The 20,706-nt window shown below is 45.3% G+C and overlaps 1 protein-coding gene across 5 annotated transcripts in view; it reads right to left on the bottom strand.

Moving 5' to 3' along the window:
* The window catches only part of LOC126473785 (atrophin-1), a 192,923-nt gene that overhangs the window by 85,946 nt on the left and 86,271 nt on the right, over positions 1-20,706 (bottom strand). For 4 of the 5 annotated variants that reach the window (XM_050101057.1, XM_050101056.1, XM_050101058.1 and 1 more), the window contains one exon: positions 3,362-3,528. In XM_050101057.1, coding sequence (XP_049957014.1) covers positions 3,362-3,528 — 167 coding nt within the window. The remainder of the gene's footprint in view (positions 1-3,361; positions 3,529-20,706) is intronic. The other variant, XM_050101055.1, reaches the window with a different exon arrangement.

The raw sequence follows: 20,706 nt of genomic DNA, 5'->3' as shown, positions 1-20,706 counted from the left end.
GGTGCGTGGTATTGAACGTTCCGCAGCTGTAAGAATAACGTCGGTAATATGTGTGACCTCATCGTCGACGCTGGGAAAGCGACGGTCATCGAATGTCGCTAGAGACGAGAAAAGTGTCCAATCGGCTTGGGCAAACTTTCAGCGTCGCGAGCGCATATATGGCAGTTGAGGCTGCAGTCTAAGAACACATGGAAAGTGGTCACTCGAGTGTGTATCATCAAGGGCGAACCATTTGAAGCGCCGAGCTAGCGGAACAGTACCGACCGCAAGGTCCAAATGAGATAAATTTGTCGTGGAGGCAGACAAAAATGTGGGGACCCAAGTGTTGAGGCAAACTAGATCCGCTTGGTGGAAGACGTCTAGCAATAGTGAGCCACGTGGACAAGGATGTGGAGATCCCCAAAGCGGGTGGTGGGCATTTAATTCCCCAACCAGCAAATAGGGGGGTGGAAGCTGACCAAGAAGATGAAGGAGATCAGCTCGTGCCATTGGTGTGGACGATGGAATGTATACCGTACAAAGAGAGAACGTGTATCCAGAAAGGGAAAGACGGACGGCGACAGCTTGGAAGGAACTGTTTAAGGGGATTGGGTGATAATGGGTAGTATCATGGAGAAGAATCATGAGTCCTCCATGGGCTGGAGTGCCTTCAACAGAGGGGAGGTCATATCGGACGGACTGAAAATGAGGGAGAACAAAGCGGTCATGGGGACGCAGCTTTGTTTCCTGAAGACAGAAGATGACCGGCGAGTAGGATCGTAAGAGGATTGACAATTCATCCCGATTGGCTTGAATGCCGCGGATATTCCAGTGGATAATGGACATAGGGTGAACAGAAAATGGAGGAATGTGACCAAGGGTGCTGTCAACTTAACGACTGCTCAGAGCTTGCGACCGACAGCATGGAATGGCATTCAGTCGAAGGCAGAAGATCCTGATCCATAGGTTGGTCAGGAGCAGCTCCTGCCACCAGCGATCGGCCAGTTGACCGGCCACCAGCAGTGCGCCTCGGCGACACAGAAGACGGCCGAGGGCGATTTCCGCCAGGTGGTGCTGTAGATGGGACACGCCTTGGCGGAGAAGGAGAGGAACCGAGTTTCTTCGTAGCCTTCTTGGAAGTATGATGTTTAGATGAAGGAGGAACCGATGGTTGTGAAGTTGCGGTACGTAAAAACTCTTCACGAGTATGCTCTTTTTTCGAAGACTTGGCGTCTGACTTTTGGGCTCGAGATTTAGCAAAACCCGACGAAGGGTGAGCCATAGAGTGGGCAGGTGAAAGTGGTGAGGTTGAACGGGCGATCTTTGCGCTGGCTGATCTGACGACCGTGGTACTAAAGGTGAGGTCGCAAGTCTGCGTGGCCGCCTCCTTTGTTGCCCGAGGAGAAGCAAGGACAGTGCTGTATTTTCCTTTCTGAGGCACGGTGGGCTGTCGACTGGCGAATAATTTTCGAGCAGCAAAGGTCGACACCTTTTCCTTCACTCTTATTTCCTGGATGAGCTTTTCGTCCTTAAAAACGGGGCAATCCCGAGAGGAAGCAGCGTGGTCACCCACACAGTTGATGCAGCGAGGGGATGGAGGTGGACAAGCACCCTCATGGGCATCCTTGCCACACGTAACACATTTGGCCGGGTTGGAACAGGACTGGCTGGTGTGATTGAACTGCTGACATCGATAGCAACGCGTAGGGTTTGGGACGTAAGGGCGAACGGAAATTATCTCATAGCCTGCTTTGATTTTCGATGGGAGTTGAACTTTGTCAAATGTCAAGAAGACAGTGCGGGTTGGAATGATGTTCGTGTCAACCCTTTTAATAACCCTACGAACAGCCGTTACGCCCTGGTCAGACAGGTAGTGCTCAATTTCTTCGTCAGACAATCCATCGAGGGAGCGTGTATAAACGACTCCATGCGAGGAATTTAAGGTACGGTGCGGTTCCACCCGGACAGGGAAGGTGTGGAGCAGAGAAGTACGCAGCAATTTTTGAGCCTGGAGGGCACTGTGTGTTTCTAACAACAGGGTGCCATTCCGTAATCTGGAACAAGACTTTACAGGACCTGCAACTGCGTCGACACCTTTCTGAATAATGAAAGGGTTGACCGTGGAGAAGTCGTGACCTTCGTCAAACCGAGAAACAACAAGGAACTGTGGCAACGATGGAAGAACCGTCTGTGGCTGAGACTCAGTGAACTTACGTTTGTGAGCAGACATAGTGGAAGGTGAGGAAACCATTGCGGAAGAATCCCCCATGATTACCGGCGTCTCCGATGGCGCGCTCCTCCCTTGTGGGGGCCCTCACCAAGGGCATACCCGCCTTAGGTGATTGTTCACACCTCAGGTCACATCTCCCGACAAACGGACGGAGGGACCAATCGGCACTTTCGGAAGGTATCAGCTCGGGTAATCACCCCTCCCTGGGCCTGGCCGTTACCAGGGGGTACGTACGTGTCCTACCTGTCTACCCGGGGCGGGGAATTACGCGTTACCCCGTCACCGGCTACGCATAGAAGTGCGTGGGTCGGCCTTCAGACACGCACAGGGAGGAAAAAAGAGAAAGGGAAAGGAAAGAAGAGGGGGTCTCAAACGCTGCAGCAGAGAAAAGGGCAAGGAGACGAGGGAAGGAAAAGAGAAGGACAGAGGAGGACGAGGACTTGCAAGTGTAGAAAGCAAGGAATTTGGAACAGTTTCGAGCGTCCGTCTCCGGACGTAGGCACAAACCATACTCCCAGAGGGGGAGAAAGGGAAGGAAAGAGCCAGAGGTGGGGGGGGGCGAAGATGGGGGACGGGGAAGGATGCGGAAAGGGAAGGGAAGGTATGCAGCCCGGAAAGGAAGGAGGGCCACATTAGCTCGGGGTCCCGTGCTCGCTACGCACGTGTTCACAAAAGAGTTGTGGACCCCCTGGGGGGGCTTTCTAACATGTAGTGTCAAAATCTCACGTCATTCAAACAAAATGGATGATGGTTCATATCATTTGTTCCTTTTCTTTTTGCCTCTTCCTCAAACTTCTAATCTTATGTACACTGTATTCTCATCATCACGATTCAAAGCAGCTTGTATTTTCAAAGTTGATACTATCATACTAAATAATTCTGTAAAGAAGCACAACTTGAGAGCTTTTGTTGCCAGATATTTATTCTCTATGACATATGTACTGCTTCTTTGTCTCACCTTAAGCCTCACCTTTATTGTTTTTTTTTTTCATATTTGATACCACCTAAAACAGACAACTAACTGCCACAAAACCACATTAAAAGAGGCACATGACAATCTGTGACTACATAATACTGCTTTCTTCATCAGTATTGTGTTCATTAAAAAAATAAAAGAACATTGTCGTAATGGAAGCTACACATAACACTCACCGCAAGAGTTGGATACTGGAATTGCTGCGACATGTAGATGGGCTGAGCCGTGCATGGGTAAAAAATTGGATACGTGGCTGGGGGCGAGTGTGCTGCTGCTGCCGCTGCAGCAGCAGCTGCTGCTGCCTGGGGCACATATGCTGCGGCGGCTGTTGCTGGAACACAGACTGCTTTACTTCACTAATGTGTTCTAACACTATGCTATGATTACTTTTTTCTTTAAGTCATAACAAAAGCACTTCTGAGAAACCAACTAGTCATTACATAATATGATCAAAAATAAACCACAGGCTGTGTATATCAGAAATATATTACATTAAAAGTTATGGTGTTAAAATATTTGTATGGTACTGTTAAGTACTGGGTGGGATAAAATAATGGAGGTAGCAAAAGGTAACCACTTCCTGCACATTAGAGCTACTGAATGGTTGACAGGCACATAAACAAAACTAAAATTACTACTGGTTTCCAAACAATTTTCTTCTTCTAGAATAACTGACTGTAAAATACACATACAAAATAGTTGACAGGCAAGTAAACTAGATTGAAAACGTTAGTGGCGTTGCAGGTAATATTCTCCTTCAGAGTAAACCGACTAACAACAACACACATGCTCAAAGCAATTTTGTCCAAATTGAGATCATCAGAACTAGTAGCTAAAATGGGGTGATGGTTTGTGTCAGGTGGAATGGTGAGAGGAACGAGGTGGTTTTTGGGGGTGGGTAGTGAATGGAGGCTGACACCAAGTGAGCTTTTCAGCCCATTCTTTCACTTCAGGATTTGCCACACCGTTCTTCCCCAACCTGTGCCCAGACTGCACACCACTGCTAGATCCATATCCTGTTCCCTTGCTGCCTACGCATACCTTTTCTCAACCTTCCTTCCCACCATCCTTGCCTTCCTCACCCAACCTCCTTATGTGTCTCACCCACTCAAATTGTCAATTTGACAGAACCCCAGTAATCTGCAGTGTGGAACAACATAGTTGGCCAGCACAACACAGCTGAGAATGGGTATATATTTTTGTTAGCCAACTATGAAGGACGATACTTTCTAAAGGTCAGAAATGGTTTCAGTGTTGTTTATGTGCTGATTGACCCCTAGATACCTGAACTATATGGTGAGTGGTTGAGTTCATTGTTATTTGAAGTTGAAGTATCTTAACCAAGGTAATTACTGCACAACCATTACAAAATCTAAATCATTTTCTTTGTTGGAAAATAGGAATGCTAATATTTCCCGAAAGTGACTCACAACTAATATCAGTATTAGTTCAAGGTAAAAACTAGTGTATACAATAATCCACAAATACAACTTTGGTAAAAATCATTAATATATTGAAGCGAATTTTATTATTTACTAGCTATATCTGCCGAACTTCGTTCCACCTCTGAAAATCTTTATAGTACGATTAAATTCTTTTAGAGGAACAAAGGAGAGCATAAGAACTTCTTTGTTCCACTAAATGAATTTGATCGTACGATAAAAATCGATGCGTGTGCGCTAGGCCTAAATGTCAGTTTAGCGAATGACGCGTGCTACCTAGTTAAACTTCTCTGTCTAGTTATGTCGATTCAAACAGGGATATTTGAGTCGTTGCTTTTGGTATGTTTTCTTCAATTACCTATCTATCGAATAGTGAAAGACTATCACCGGTAGACACCTGGCGGGGATAACTGATCACGTGATCAGTTATCGAAAGGGGTTGAACATTATTAAATTACTAAAATCGCTATTAAAAAATAGGGGTTGGTGGCAGAAGGGTCAAAACTTAGAGTTGTGTGTACCTTGTAATACCACATCATAAAAAAATAAAAATTTCTGTCCAAAAAATTAGAAATTTTTTTTGGAGTGGACCACCCTTACCACTTAGGGGTATGAAAAATATATTACAACCAATTCTCAGACGTATCGAATATACACGTAAAATTTCATCAGAATCGATCGAGCCGTTTCGGATGAGTATGGCAACTAACACTGTTACACAAGAATTTTATATATAAGGATATACAATAACAAAAAATATCTAATATGAATTTAACTACTAAAAAACATTCAGAAGAAAACCAAAACAAAAACAAATGAACTATGTATTCCTCAAGTATATGTGAGCACTAACACTAAGCGTCAAGCACATCATAATATTAAGAAAGGTTGCACAATGTTACCAGCAGCTAACACTGATCTTGCTGTATAATTTTACGAACAAAGTACGGTCTACATCACATACTGTCCAGCATCTTGGGAAAATGGTTTGAGTACCCAATTTCGTATGTCAAGGATACACATATCATGAATTTTAGTTTATTTCTCTTGTTTGGGTTGTGCCCAAAAAGCATTTAGGTATGAACGCAACGACAGGGCCAAAATTTCAGACATTTCTTTCAGATACGGAAAGAGACTTAGTTCATACTGACTCAAGTTATGAGTGTGAATGTTCAGTTTAACAATGAATTAAAATTTTATACATTTATCCTGAATGAAATTCATTGCGAGTCTGCAGCTTTAAGGTGACCTCATTTACTTTTTCAAATATACAAGGTGCGTTCCATAAGTAATGCGACCAAATTCATAAAAAATCATTTATTGAATTTATTCATAAAAATAATCAAAAAATTTTTAAATAGCACCCTCTTACGTTGATACACTTTTTGAGGCGGTGTTTCCATGCCTGGAAGGTATCCTGGAATGCCTTTTTCCAGAACGTCCTTTAGAGTTGATGTAACATGTGCCTGGATGCTTTCAATCATGTCCCAATGTTTTCTTTTCATGACTCCATTTAACCGAGGAAACAAAAAGAAAGTCAGGTGGAGCCAGGTCAGGACTTTAGGGAGGCTGGGGAACCAATGGGTTTCTTGTCCTGGCAAGGAAGTCATTGACAATGAAGGCACTGTGACTTGGAACGTTGTCATGGTGAACTTTCCAGGTGTCCTTGATGTCGCTTTGGCAGCGCGAGACCCTCCTTTTCAGTCTTTTGAACACTTCCAAGTAGAAAGCTTAGTTCACTGTATCCCGGAAGGTAAGAATTCGCGATGGACAATGCCTCTGACGTCAAAGAAGACAATGAGCATGGTTTTGATCCTGGACTTACTCATGCGTGCCTTCTTGGGACGGGGCAACGATGGGGTGTGCCACTCTGAACTCTGCCTTTTTGTCTCAGGGTCGTACTCAAAAAGCCACGACTCATCACCAGTGATAACAGAGTTTCAAAATGAGGATCATTTTCACACATTTCCAACATTTCTTGGCACCGAAGCACTCGCATGTGCTTGTCTCCGTTGGTCAACACTTTTGGGACGAGTTTGGCACACACCTTCCTCATGTTCAAATCTTCGGTCACAATGCGGAAAACAGTTGTTTTTGACATGTTTAGAGTTTGTGCTGTCAATTGAAGGCTCAGCCGTCTGTCAGAGTTCAAACAATCGCGCACACGCGTCACATTTTCATCGAATCGTGCAGTTGATGGCCGTCCACTGCGAGGTTCGTCTGATCTCCTCTCGGCCCTCCATGAATGAATTGTGCCATCGGAAAACTTGTGATTTAGACAAGCAATCAGTCCCAAAGGCATGCTGAAGTAATGGAAACTTTTCGGTGGCGGACTTCCCAGGTTTAATGCAAAATTTGATAGTGTACCATTGCTATACAGAATGATCCATTGTGCCATGTTACATAAACTCAAAATGGGGTTGAGGGAAATGCATGTCCTGACTCTCCGGCAGCTGGCAGCCGAATGAGACGAAACACATTTTGAAGCTAACACCCCCCCTCCACTTATCCCAGCCAGTTACAACACGCTGCGGTGTACCGTTGCATCAGAAAAAAATTGGTCGCATTACTTATGGAACGCACTCTGTATCTGCAAGACGGGCAACTTCAAGACAACATGCTCCAATTCAGTTACAAAAGCTTTAGCAAATCGGCCATATACTCTACTGACTTATCAAAAAGTTCACAAATCCTTTCCTTCTGATAGCCATCTCACCTCAATGTGTAGGAAAAAACATACAAATTCATTGCAATTTACTAGACAGAGCTTGCAGTAAAATGACCTTTCAAAGAATGTGTTTTATCGTATCACCATAATCACACAGAGCACATATTCATGTAACCCAAATTTTATAGCAACAAGGTGCTGCTTATGGATACTGTAGTTGGTACCACAAGGTACAGTACTGTGGATTTTATACAGGCTTTAAATCTGCAATACTGACCAAATCAATCATGTATGTAGTTTAATCTGTTGCTCATGTAAGTAAATTTGCTTACAGATTATTCATTTTCTATATTTTAAAGATCTTTCATTTCCTTTCATAAATAAGTCTCTTCTGTGTCAGCGGTGAAATCTCTGGCAAACAGATTCATTGCCTAACCTCTCCATTTGGGGGGAGAGGGAGGGAGAGAGAGGGAGGGGGAGGGGGCAGAGAGAGAGAGAGAGAGAGAGAGAGAGAGAGAGAGAGAGAGAGAGAGAGTTTTTCCTTTTTTTAAGGGGTGGGGGGTTAATGCTATTCATCATGATTCCTCTCCTGTACAGGCATCTATCTCCGGACAGCAATTGTGCCTAATAATTAATTATTTGTTGCAAATATTCCACTGTGTCTTTTCCTACACTTTTAATCCTCTCCAGCTCTCCTAAGTACTGTGAAGTTACTCCTTGAGTTAAGGACATATCCTACACACCATGAGCTGCACTTGAAATGTTTTATCCAAACCAGCATTCAGGTGTATAACCTATGGCCAGTGGCATCTGATACAAAGAAACAAACAACTGCACATATGTTTCTCCGACAGAGCAACTGTATATATAATAGCAAAAAAAAAGGTCTACTAACATTATGTATATCTCTGTCAATGACATGTATTTTAGTTATAAATTCTTTTGATGATCATCATGATGTGTGTGTTCTTTAACAAATATAAAAGCTGCACAACACTAAGCACTCAAAATTTTGACTCCTTTATGTCTTAACATATGTCTTATCTTCCTTTTCTGGTTTTCACACAGTCCACAGTTCACTTTTGTACAATGCTGTGCCCCAAACAAACATTCTTAGAATGTGTCTTCCTCAAATTAAGGCTGATGACTGATACTAGACAGCAATGGAAGCAATAAAATGCTACACTGCTTTGGTAGAAAGTAAAAGGTCAGATAGTGAAAGCAGGAAAGTGATAGATAGAGAACCAGAGTAAAGTCCAAGTTGCAGAACGGATCAGAGATTTTTTAAGAACACCACAATTCTTTACTGTCTGGCAAGGGGATAATGAAAGAGAAACAGGACAAAGGAGTTACCAGAACTTGAAATGGAATAACCACCTATTACCTGTGCAGAGACAGAAAATGACTTTCAGTAACTGAGAGGAGGCAAATCAGCCAGACTAGATGAATTGACTGTAGACAGGAACAAGCCAGCAGGCATCCAAAGAATACAACGAATACATCGAATGCTGGGAGTCAATTGGAAGGAAGAAGTACCAGATGACAAAGAAGGGGATTATAATACCAAAGTTCACGAAAGGAAAAAAGAGGAACTGTTCTAACTATAGAGGAATCACTTTGTTACTATAATGTCTTAAGACATTAAGATCATCATCAAAAAATCAGTTTGAAGAGGAACAATATGGATTCAGTAGAACAACAGGCCTAATATTTGCACTGAGGTAATGGGAAAGCAAGTGAAGTTCTCATACGTGTATTCCTGGATATGGAAAATGCATATGACAGTGTGCCAAAGTGGAAGTATCTGGGAGTGCTTAGAAAAACTAATGAGAAACGTGCAAATGCTATGTGAAGGCTGCAGAAGTTGTGTACAAGTGGGTAACAGCAGATTATGTTGGTTCAGGACAGAGGAACCCAGCAGTGTACTACAGCTTCCCCAATAATTTTTAATTGCACTTATGGACATGATTATAAAAGAAATCAAGGTGACAGGAAATGGTGATCTCAATGCTTTAGCCTTTGCTAATGATGTAGCCATCCAGAGAGACACAGACCTACAGGTACAGGGAACATTAGATGAATGGAATATGAAGTTTTTTAAAAGTACCCACTGACAGTAAGCAAATGTAAAACTGTAGAAACGATTACGATCAGGACATGTGTAACTGAACAGAATGAATAGTGTCCTGAAAGGAGGATATAAGATGAACATCAACTAAAGCCAAAAAGGCTAATGGAATGTCGTCAAATTAAATCGGGTGATGCTGAGGGAATTAGGTTAGAAAACGAGACACTTAAAATAGCAGACGAGTTTTGCTATTTTGACAGCAACGTAACATGATGGTTGGAGTAGAGAAGATATAAAATGTAGACTGGTGATGTTAAGAAAAGTGTTTCTGAAGAAGACAAACTTTAGTTAACACTGACTATAGATTTAAGAGTCAAAAAGTTTTTTCTGAAATTATTTGTGCAGAGTGTAGTGATGTATGGAAGCAAGACATGGTCAATAAACAGTTTGGACAAGAACAGAAAATAAGCTTTTGAAATGCAGTGCTACACAAGAAAGATGAATATTAAATGGGTATCTCATAACTAATGAGGGGTACTGAATAGAATTGGAGAGGAACATTTGTGGCATAACCTGACTAAAAGAAGGTATCAGTTGACAGGACACATTCCAAGGCATCAATAGATCACCCACTTAGTAGAAGGTATCAGTTGACAGGACACATTCCAAGGCATCAATATATCACCCATTTAGTATTTGTGGGAGGGGGGGGGGGGGGGGGGAGAGAGACAGGGAGAGGGAGGGGGGGGGGGGGGGAGAGAGAGAGAGAGAGAGAGAGAGAGAGAGAGAGAGAGAGAGAGAGATATGAATACAGCAAGGAAATTGAGGAGTACTCAGGTCGCATTCGTTATTTGGAGATGATGAGGCTTGCACAGGATACTGTAGCATCGGGAACCTGCATCACACTGAAGACCACAATCCCATTAATAGTAGATTGTGCAAGAGCTTATCTGTTATGGTTTGTTATGGTTTTAGGGTCATTAGCACCTGGTCTGTGACTTAGGAAAAGGAAAGGTAAAAAAAAAAAAAAAAAAAAACACCTGGCAGCAATGGGGGGCGAAATTCAAAAAAGGGGGAACAAAAAACTGAAGGAAAGCTTAAAAAACCACTATAGAAGGGAAGGTTGTTTGTCATCAAAAAGAGCTTCAAATGACTGACGTCATCTCACTGACACAAATAAACTCCAGAAAGCGATCGGCTGAGTGCGTGTCATCTGCTAAAATGGAAGATATATCAGGCGACAGCTGTAGACGGGTGCGTAACGGAGTAAAATAGGGGCACTCAAGTAAAAGGTGTTTCACGATCCACAGTTGAGAGCAGTGGGGACAAAGCGGGGGAGGTTCGCCACTTGAAAGATGTCGATGGCTAAAAACAACAGTGCCCTATCCGGAGTCTAGTTAAAATTACCTCCTCCAGACGACGAGTTCGGGAGGAAGAGGTCCAAGCACATGGAAGAACTTTCACATCCCGAAATTTATTATTGGGAAGTGTCTACCAATGTGCGTGCCATAAAAGAGTAACATGACGACATAAAACACTCCGTAAATCGGCAAAGGGAACCATGCGAACAGCAGGATGAAGAAGAGAGACTGCAGCCTTGGCCGCTATATCGGCTGCCTCATTTCCACAGATACCAACATGTCCTGGGATCCAGAGGAATGTCACAGAGACGCCCCCCAAGTGGACCGGAGGGTGGACAAAGTAGAGAGCTTGGAGACTGAGAAGAGAGCTGAGAGAATCTGAGCATATAATATATTGTATCCGCTGATGGCAACGGATGTATTGAACAGCGTAAAGTTCCGCAGTAAAAACCGAACACTGGTCGGGAAGCCGAAATAGATTAGGGATGTCACCAACAATGTAGGCATTCCCAACACCAAATGATGTTTTTGAGCCATCAGTGTAAATAACTATGGCATCCTTCATTTGTGTACATAGAGCAGCAAATGCCCAACTATAAACAAGAGAAGTGGTACCAGCCTTGGGAAACTGACAAAGGTCACGGAGCAGGCAGGTCCGGGACCGGAGCCAAGGCGGTGCTGTACCCTAAGTTGTCAAGAAAGTTTTAGGAAAGTGGAAGGAAAGAGAACGTAGCAGTTGACGGAAGCAGACTCCCGGTGGTAGTAGAGAGGAACGGCGGCCTGCATACCCTAAATCCAAGGCGGCGTCGAAAAAATGTCATGGGCCAGATTAGCAGGCATGGAAGACAAATGGCTAGCATAACAACTTCGAAGAACAGCTCGCTGATTGGACAGCGGAGGTTCATCAGTCTCAGCATAAAGGCTTTCCACAGGGCTGGTGTAAAAAGCTCCAGACATTAAACATAACAGTGGCGGACAGAGTCGAGACGCCGAAGAATAGACAGCCGAGCAGAGGAGTAAACTATGCTTCCATAGTCCAATTTCTAGCGCACTAAGGCGTGATAGAGGCGGAGAAGGACCACTCGATCCGCTCCCCAAGAGGTACCATTCAGGACACGGAGGGTGTTGAGGGATCGCAAACAGCGAGCGGAAAGATAGGAGACGTGGGAGGACCAGCACAGTTTTCTGTCAAACAAAAGACCCAAGAATTTAGCGACGTCCGCGAACGGAAGGTTGACAGGGCCTAGATGTAAGGAAAGCGGAAGAAATTCCATACGACGCCAAAAACTGACACAAACTGTCTTAGTGGGAGAAAAGTGAAAGCCGGTTTTGATGCTGCAAGAGTGGAGGCGATTGAGACATCCTTGAAGACGTCCTTGAAGAATGCTGGTCCGCTGAGAGCTGTAGTAGATCACAAAATCATCCACTAAGAGGGAGCCTGAGACATCGGGAAGGAGACAATCTATAATTGGATTTATGGCAATGGCAAACAGTACAACACTTAGCACAGAGCCCTGGGGTAACCCGTTTTCTTGAGAGAAAGTACGGGAGAAAGTAGCGTTCACCCGCACTTTAAAAGTGTGCTCTACCATAAATTCACGAAGAAAAAGGGGCAGCCGACCTCGAAAGTCCCAAGAGAACAGTGTGCGGAGGATGCCTGTCCTCCAACAGGTATCGTATGCTCTCTCCAGATCAAAAAATATTGCTACTGTTTGCTGTTTCCTGAGAAAATTATTCATGATATAAGTGGAGAGAGCAACAAGATGGTCAACAGCAGAACGATGCTTTCGGAAACCGCATTGGGCAGGTGTTAAAAGGCTTCAGGACTCCAGCCACTAGGCTAAACGGCAATTCACCATACGCTCCAAACCCTTACATACGCTATTTCGTGAGAGAAATGGGGCGATAGCTAGAGGGGAGATATTTGTCCTTTCCAGGTTTCGGAACACGAACGACGATAGCTTCCCGCCATCATCTGGGAAAAGTACTGTCGGTCCAAATTCGATTATAAAGGCGAAGGAGGTAGTGCAGACTATTGTATGATAAATGCAGCAACATTTGGATGTGGATACCATCCAGTCCTGGGGTGGAAGAGCGAGAATAAGACAATGCGTGTTGGAGTTCCCGCATGGAGAAAACAGTATTATAGCTTTCGTGATTTTGAGAGGAGAAAGCAAGTGGTCGCATTCTGCTGCACGTTTCTTCGGGAGAAAAGCTGGTGGATAAATTGAAGAGCTCAAAATATCAGCAAAGTGTACACCCAATGAGTTAGAAATTGCGACAGGGTCCCCTAAGGTATCATGCGCGACAGCGAGACCAGAGACCGTGTAGAAACTAGGCGCACCAGATAACTGTCGAATCTGACTCCAAACTTCCGAGGAGGGAGTGAAGGTGTTAAATGAGCCAGTAAAGAAGTCCCAGCTAGCCTTCTTGCTATCGCGGATAATGCGACAGCATCGCACACAGAACTGCTTATAGTGGATACAGTTGGCCGAAGTAGGATGGTGGCGGAAAATGCGAAGAGCACGCCACCGTTCATGTATTGTGTCACGGCACGCCTTGTCCACCAAGGAACTGGGGGGCGCCGGGGCATATCAGAGAGGCGAGGTATTGAACATTCCACTGCTTAAAGAATAACTTCTGTAATATGAGTGACCTCATCGTCGACACAAGGAAAGTGACAGTCATCGAATGTCGCTAGAGATGATAAAAGTGTCCAATCGGCTTGGGCAAACTTCCAGCGTCTCGGGCGCATATATGGCAGTTTTGGCTGCAATCTAAGGACACACGTGAAGTGGTCACTGAAGTGTGTATCAGCAAGAGCAAACCATTCAAAGCGCCAAGCTAGCGGAACAGTACCAACTGAAAGGTCCAAATGAGAGAAATTTGTCATGGAGGAAGACAAAAATGTAGGGTCCCCAGTGTTGAGGCAAACAAGATCCACTTGGTAGAAGACATCTATCAATAGTGACCCGCGTGGACAAGGACGCGGAGATCCCCAAAGTGGGTGGTGGGCATTGATGTCCTCAACCAGCAAATAGGGGAGTGGAAGCTGACCAAGAAGATGAAGGAGATCAGCTCTAGTCATTGGTGTGGACGATGGAATGTATACAGTACAAGAGGTATTCCAGAAAGGAAAAGACGGACAGCAACAGCTTGGAAGGAACTGTTTAAGGGGTTTGGGTGATAAGGGACAGTATCATGGAGAAGAATCATGAGTCCTCCATGTGCTGGAGTGCCATCAACAGAGAGGAGATCAAATCGGACTGACTGAGAATGAGGAAAAACAAAGTGATTGTGGGGACGCAGCTTTGTTTCCTGAAGACAGAAGATGACCGGCGAGTAGGATCTTAAGAGGATCGACAATTCATCCTGATTGGCTCAAATACCGCGGATATTCCAATGGATAATGAACATAGGGTGGACAGAAAAGGGAAGAATGCGGTCAAGGTTGCCCTCAACTCAACGACTGCTCAGAGCCGGCGGCTGACAGCGTGGAACGGCATTCAGCCAAAGGCAGAAGATCCTGATCCACAGGTTGCTCGGGAACAGCTCCTGCCACCAGTGATCGACCGGTTGATCGGCTGCCAGCAATGTGCCTTGGCGACACAGAAGACGGCCGAGGGCGGTTACCGCCAGGGGGTGGTGTAGATGACACACACTGTGGCGGAGAAGGAGAGGAACTGGGTTTCTTATTAGCCTTCTTGGAAACAGGGCATTGAGATGAGGGAGAAATCGATGGTTGTGAAGTCGGGGTACATAAAAAATTTCCACAAGTAAGCTCTTTTTTTTGGAAGTCTGGATGTCTGATTTTGGGGCTTGTGATTTAGCAGAATCTGATGAAGGGTGAGCCATAGAGTGAGCAGGTGATAGTGGGGAGGTTGAACGGATGGTATTTGCACTGGCCAATCTGACAACCGTGAGATCACATGTCTGTGTGGCTCCTCCTTTGTAGGCTAAGGAGAGGCAAGGACAGTGCTGTATTTACCTGCGTGAGGCACAGTGGGCTTTCGACTGGTGATTAACTTTCGAGCTGCATAGTTCGACACCTTTTCCTTCACTCTGATTTCCAGAATGAGCCGTTCGTCTTTGAAAATGGGGCAATCTCTGAAGGAAGCTGCGTGGTCACCCATACAGTTGATGCAACGAGAGGATGGAGGTGGACATGCATCCTCATGGGCATCCTTGCCACACTTAACGCATTTGGCCGGATTGGAACATGACTGGCTGGTATGATCTGAACCACTGACACCGATAGTAACGCGTAGGGTTTGGGATGTAAGGGCGAATGGAAATTCTCATAGCCTGCTTTTATGTTCGATGGAAGTTGAACTGCCAAATGTCAATAAGACAGTACGGGTTGGAACCAAGTCCTTGTCAACCCTTTTCATGACTTGATGAAGAGCCGTTACGCCCTGGTTAGACAGGTAGTTGTGAATTTCCTCGTCGGACCATCCATCGAGGGAGCGTGTATAAACCACGCCACATTATGAATTTGAAGTGCGGTGCACTTCCACCCGGACAGGGAAGGTGCGTAGCAGTGAAGTATGCAGCAATTTTTGTGCCTGGAGGGCACTGACAGTTTAACAACAAGGTGCCATTTCATAATCGGGAACAAGACTTTACAGGACCTGCAAGTGCGTCAGCAGCTTTCTGAATAATGAAAGGGTTGACTGTGGAGAAGTCTTGACCTTCATCCGACCGAGAAACAACAAGGAACTGTGGCACTGATGGAAGAATTGTCCGTAGCTGAGACTCATTTAACTTTCGCTTGTGAGCAGACACAGTAGATGATGAGGAAACCATTGCGGAAGTATCCCCCACGATCACCAGCGTCTCCTATAGCACGCTCCTTCCTTGTGGGGGGCCTCTCTGAGGGCACTCCCGCCTTAGGTGATGGTTCATATCTCAGGTCACACCTCCCAAGAAACGGACGGAGGGACCAATCGGCACTTTCGGAAGGTACCAGCTCGGGTAATCACCCCTTCATGGGCCTGGCTGTTACCAGGGAGTACGTACGTGTCCTACCTGTCTACCCGGGGTGGGGAATTACACGCTACCCCGTCACCGGCTACACGTGGGTCGCCTTCAGACACGCACAGGGAGGAAAAAAAAAGAAAGGAAAGGAAAGGAAAGGAAAGGAAAGGAAAGGAAAGGAAAGGAAAGGAAAGGGAAAAGGAAAAGGAAAAGGAAAGGAAAAGGAAAGGAAAAGGAAAGGAAAAGGAAAGGAAAAGGAAAGGAAAAGGAAAGGAAAAGGAAAGGAAAAGGAAAGGAAAAGGAAAGGAAAAGGAAAGGAAAAGGAAAGGAAAAGGATAGGAAAAGGAAAGGAAAAGGAAAGGAAAAGGAAAAGGAAAGGAAAAGGAAAGGAAAGGAAAGGAAAGGAAAGGAAAGAAGAGAGGTCTCAAGTGCCACAGCGGAGAAGAGGTTAAAGAGAAGAGGTAAGGAAAAGAGAAGGAACAAAGGAAGGACAGAGACTTGCCACCAGAGAAAGCGAAGAAGAGAGACTGTTTTACAGTTTCAAACATCCGTCTCCGGACATAGGCACTAAACATACTCCCAGAGAGGGAGAAAGAGAAGTAAGGGACGGAGGTGGGGGGGGGGGGGGCGGAAGATGGAGGGTGGGGGCAGAATATGAGGGGGGGGGGGGGGGGGGGAGATGTGGAAAAGGACACTAGCTCGGGGTCCCGTGCTCGCTACGCACGTATCCACAAAAGAGTTGTGGACCCCCTGGAGGGAGAGCTTATTCCACAAGCAGCAGATGACATACCCAAGATTATCATAATTCACCTTCTGGTCTTTAAAATTATTATATGTCTTTTGGATTTAAAAACTTAGACCAGATGTGGCAACCATTTCTTGACCAAGTTTTGTGTGGGCTACATTTCTGTTTTGCTTACACTGATGATAAATTGAGTTTTCCTGAAACAGCAAGCGAATGTGCAGAGCATTTGAGACAGGTGTCCTGTGGACGCAATGACTGGTGTAACCATAAATATCAGGAAGTGTGTGCTAGGACAAAACCAAGTAGTCTTTTTGGGATATTTGGTTGCATCAGGAACTTCTCCATTTATGATAGCATTTACACAGAAAATGCCACTTCCTAAATTGTTACCACCGACACCTGCCACGGAAGGGAAACTGTAAGGACCTGTTATGGCAGCACTGTCAGGCACCAAAGCTTAAGGTGAGCTGAGTGTTGCTTTATCACTGGAAATGCAACAGGCTCTCAAAACAGAGAAAGAAAATATAAGTCAATGCAACACTTTTAGTGCATATGACAGAGCAGGCAGTTTACAAAGCCATCAGGCACCTCTCGGCATCATTGGAGACAGGATTCCTATCATCTGCTGCAGGAATTTTATTAAGATTTGAAATTATGTGTAAAGTTTATTGCAAGTTGCTATGCACTCTCATTCTCAAATACTGGATGAATAAAGTCTGGGAATTAGGGCACTGCAGGCTATGCTTTTTCACCCAAACCCCACTCCTTTGATAGGTAGGTGGTTCTTACTCCCACAGCAATTTTTGCCTGGCAGTACGGTGTATGTGTACCAAGTTTAGTTGAAATCGGTCCAGTGGTTTAGGAGTAGATGTGGAGGCCTGACAGTTCACAAAATTTCACCAATCTTTTAACACTGGTATCTATCTGCAAGAATGGTGGGATCTCCTGTGAGACCGAGGGCTGCCCTAATATCAGTAGCCACAATGTGCTGAACTGAAAGTGGCACACCACAAACTTCACAGAATGGTGGATCCTCTCACCGGAGGAGGAAAGGGCTACGCCCGATGCACAGTCTGGTAAACAAAACCTCCTTCCAGCGGCGAGGCTGACATGAAGTCCATCAAGCCTTTGTGGTCGATTTGAGCGACCGCAGTTTGTTGTCTGTCACCTGCAACCATTCAGTCTCCCACTGACGCATGATGCATCTGTCAAAAAATGAGATAATGGCGTGCAACGGGATGGGACACTGATGGACAGCACTATACCAACATGCTTTCTTGGCAACTTTGTCAGCCATGTTGTTACCCTGTATCCCAATGTGGCCAGGTACCCAGCAAAAGATCACCACCTAGCCACTGTGCTGGAGCTGCTGTAAGGAGTCATGGATGAACTGAATCAGCAGGTCAACCGAATACATTTGGTGAAGTGCTTGCAGTGCAGTAAGAGTTGGAACAGACAAGAAAACTTGTATGGTAATGTCTTGTGAACCCTCTCCAGTGCCATCAAAATGCCACATAACTCGGCATCATAATTTGTAAATTGTTCTGGAAGACGCACTTTAAAAACCCTATCAAGGAAAACAGCAGAACAACCGAGAGCCTTTTCCTGCTGGGATCCATCTGTATAAATAATGATAAAAACTACGATGTGTGTACTTAAAATAGACGAAAACAAAGTTGTAAAAACCAAATCTGGAGTACAACTTTTCTTGTGCTGTGTCAAGCTTAAAATCACTTTGGGCCTCTGAAGACACCAAGGCGGCAGTGTGTTCCATCCCTGGGTATGTATTTTCATGACCGAGAAATCCAGATCCTTGAGACAGTCTGTAGCACATATACCAAATGGCTTGGTCGCTTGGGGCCGATTCCTGAACAGTCGTTCGAATGTGGGTTGGATCACTGAACTAAATGCCAATGACTGAGGTGAGGCTGAGATTTTCAGTGCCTTTCGAGCCAAAAGGATACGTCACTGAATCCAAAGTGTTGGTTCACAAGCCTCTGCACCAGACTCTGAACTGGGCTGGTCCAAAAGGCTCTAGTCGATATTTGAATGCCCTCATGGTAGACGGCATCTAACATCCGGAGGTAAGAAGGACGGGGTGACCCATAGACAACGCTTCCACAGTCTAAGTGTGATTGAACAAATGCCCTATAAAACTGTAGGAGGCGGGACCTGTCTGCTCCCCCTGTTTTTCCACCAAGGCATTTCAAAATGTTCAATGACTGGAAGCCCTTTCCTCGAAGGTCTTTCAGGTGTGGGAGCTATGTTAATTTCAAGTCAAATAATAAACCCAAAAAGCGCGCAGTGTCTTGAAAATGTAAAATACAGTCCCCCATTGTAAGCACTGGTTGGTTAAAACACCAATGAGCACAGTTAAAATTGACACAGAGCCTTCTCAGGTGAGAACCGAAAACCAGTTGTCTCGGCCTCCTAATGATCATCTGTAGCTGCCTTGTCGTCGTCTTAAAATCAGAGGAAGAGTAGAAGATTGCAAAGTCATCCACAAACAAAGAGCATTTGACATGGTACCTGACTGTCAAGAAAATGCCATTGATAGCGATGGCAAACAAAGTGACACTGAGGACACTGCCTTGGGGCACACCATTCTCCTCAACATAGCAATCAGACATGGCATCGCAAATGTGATAAACGAAAACGTCGGTCCTTGAGAAAGGATTGGACCAGAAGCGACAGGCATCCACGTAGTTCCCATTCGTGAAGTTGGTGAAGGATATCGTACCCCCAAGTAGTGCCATATGCTTTTTCAAGGTCAAAAAACACACAAACAAAATGGTTTCGGCATAAGGGAGACTCCTATATCGCCATCTCCAGTACAATTAAGTTGTCAAGAGTGGAACGGTAGTGCCTGAAACCACACTGGAAGCAGCTCAGGTGACCTTGGGACTCTAGCAGCCAGACGAGGTGGAAGGGTGACACTCCGGTAACTGTTAGGGGAGCTACAGTCCTTGCCGGGTTTCCAGAATGGAATTAATATTGCCTCCTTCTAAGCCATTGGGTACTGATCAAACCAGATCTGATTGAAACGAGAGAGGAACTGACCTTTCACTTCAGGGCACAGATGACGAAGCATGGCATAATGGATCTCATCAGGTCCTGGAGCTCACTACGCGAGAAGAAATTGAGCGTCCTCATCTCTGCAGTCCGACGGAATACCTGAACAGCAGGAGCTTGTTTGGATGACGTCTTAACAGTAAAGAAGTGTTCAGCTAAAACGAGCCCTGTCTTCTAGCATGTCGATTAAGACCCCATTATTTGATAAAGCTGTAAGGGGATGTGTACTACCCTTGCCTGAAATCAGTCTTACTGATTCCCAAACTCACACAGCAGAAGTGGACCGATTAATGGAAGTCATGAGTTCCCTCCAGGAAGCCCTCTTCTGTCCTTTGATCACTCGTGTTGCATGTGCTCTCGCAGACCTGAAGGCATGAAGATTGTCTGTGGTTGGACAGTGTTTAAAGTTCTGCAGAGCTGTCCATCTGGCCCTGATCGCCTTTCGACAGTCGTCATTCCACCAAGGTACAGGCAGTTGTCTGAGGTGGTTGCTATACCTTGGGATGGACTCTGCGGCAGCCCTTTGGATCTCATGAGTGATATGGGCCACCGCCACTGTGCACAATCCGTTTGTTCAAAAATAGCCTGTGGACTGTACTGTAACCAACTTGCCCTTTGTATCATCCACCAGCGTGGTCTCCTGTTGGCCACCATGCTAGTCGGCAGACGGATCCATGCTGGGAAGTGGTCACTAGAATGTAAATCTGGAGCCACTTATCACTGAACAGAGACTGCAATAGCTGGGGAACAAAAACAAAGGTCAAAAGCTGAAAAAGACCCTGTAGCTGCGGAAAAGTGAGTCATCTGACCGGCGGTCAGAAGGCAGATGTTCTCAGAATGGATGAGTCACTATCATCTGACCCCTGGAGCAAGAAGTAGCTGAGCCACCGAGCCACACAGTGGACTGTGGACATTGAAGTCCCCCACAAGGAGAAATGGGTGTGGGAGTGCCTGGAAGAGGCCTGCCAGTGCGTCTGCATCCAAAGCATCATTGAGGGGGGAGGAGGGGGGGGGGGGGGGGGGGGATCAGCATGTACAAAGAACACACTGTGATAGTAAAGGGTGCGAGAATTTTCACAGCAATTGCTTGCATGGTCATGGTAAGAGTGGCAGGAGAGGAGTGGTATCTATCATCAAGGAAAATAGCCACTCCACCTATAGCCCTGTCTCCAGTAATATCGTCCTTCC

This window comes from Schistocerca serialis, chromosome 4, assembly GCF_023864345.2.
Source record: "Schistocerca serialis cubense isolate TAMUIC-IGC-003099 chromosome 4, iqSchSeri2.2, whole genome shotgun sequence".
Taxonomy (NCBI): domain Eukaryota; kingdom Metazoa; phylum Arthropoda; class Insecta; order Orthoptera; family Acrididae; genus Schistocerca; species Schistocerca serialis.
The sequence above is the reverse complement of the archived record's forward strand: the minus strand, read 5'-3'. Positions and strand labels throughout refer to the sequence as shown.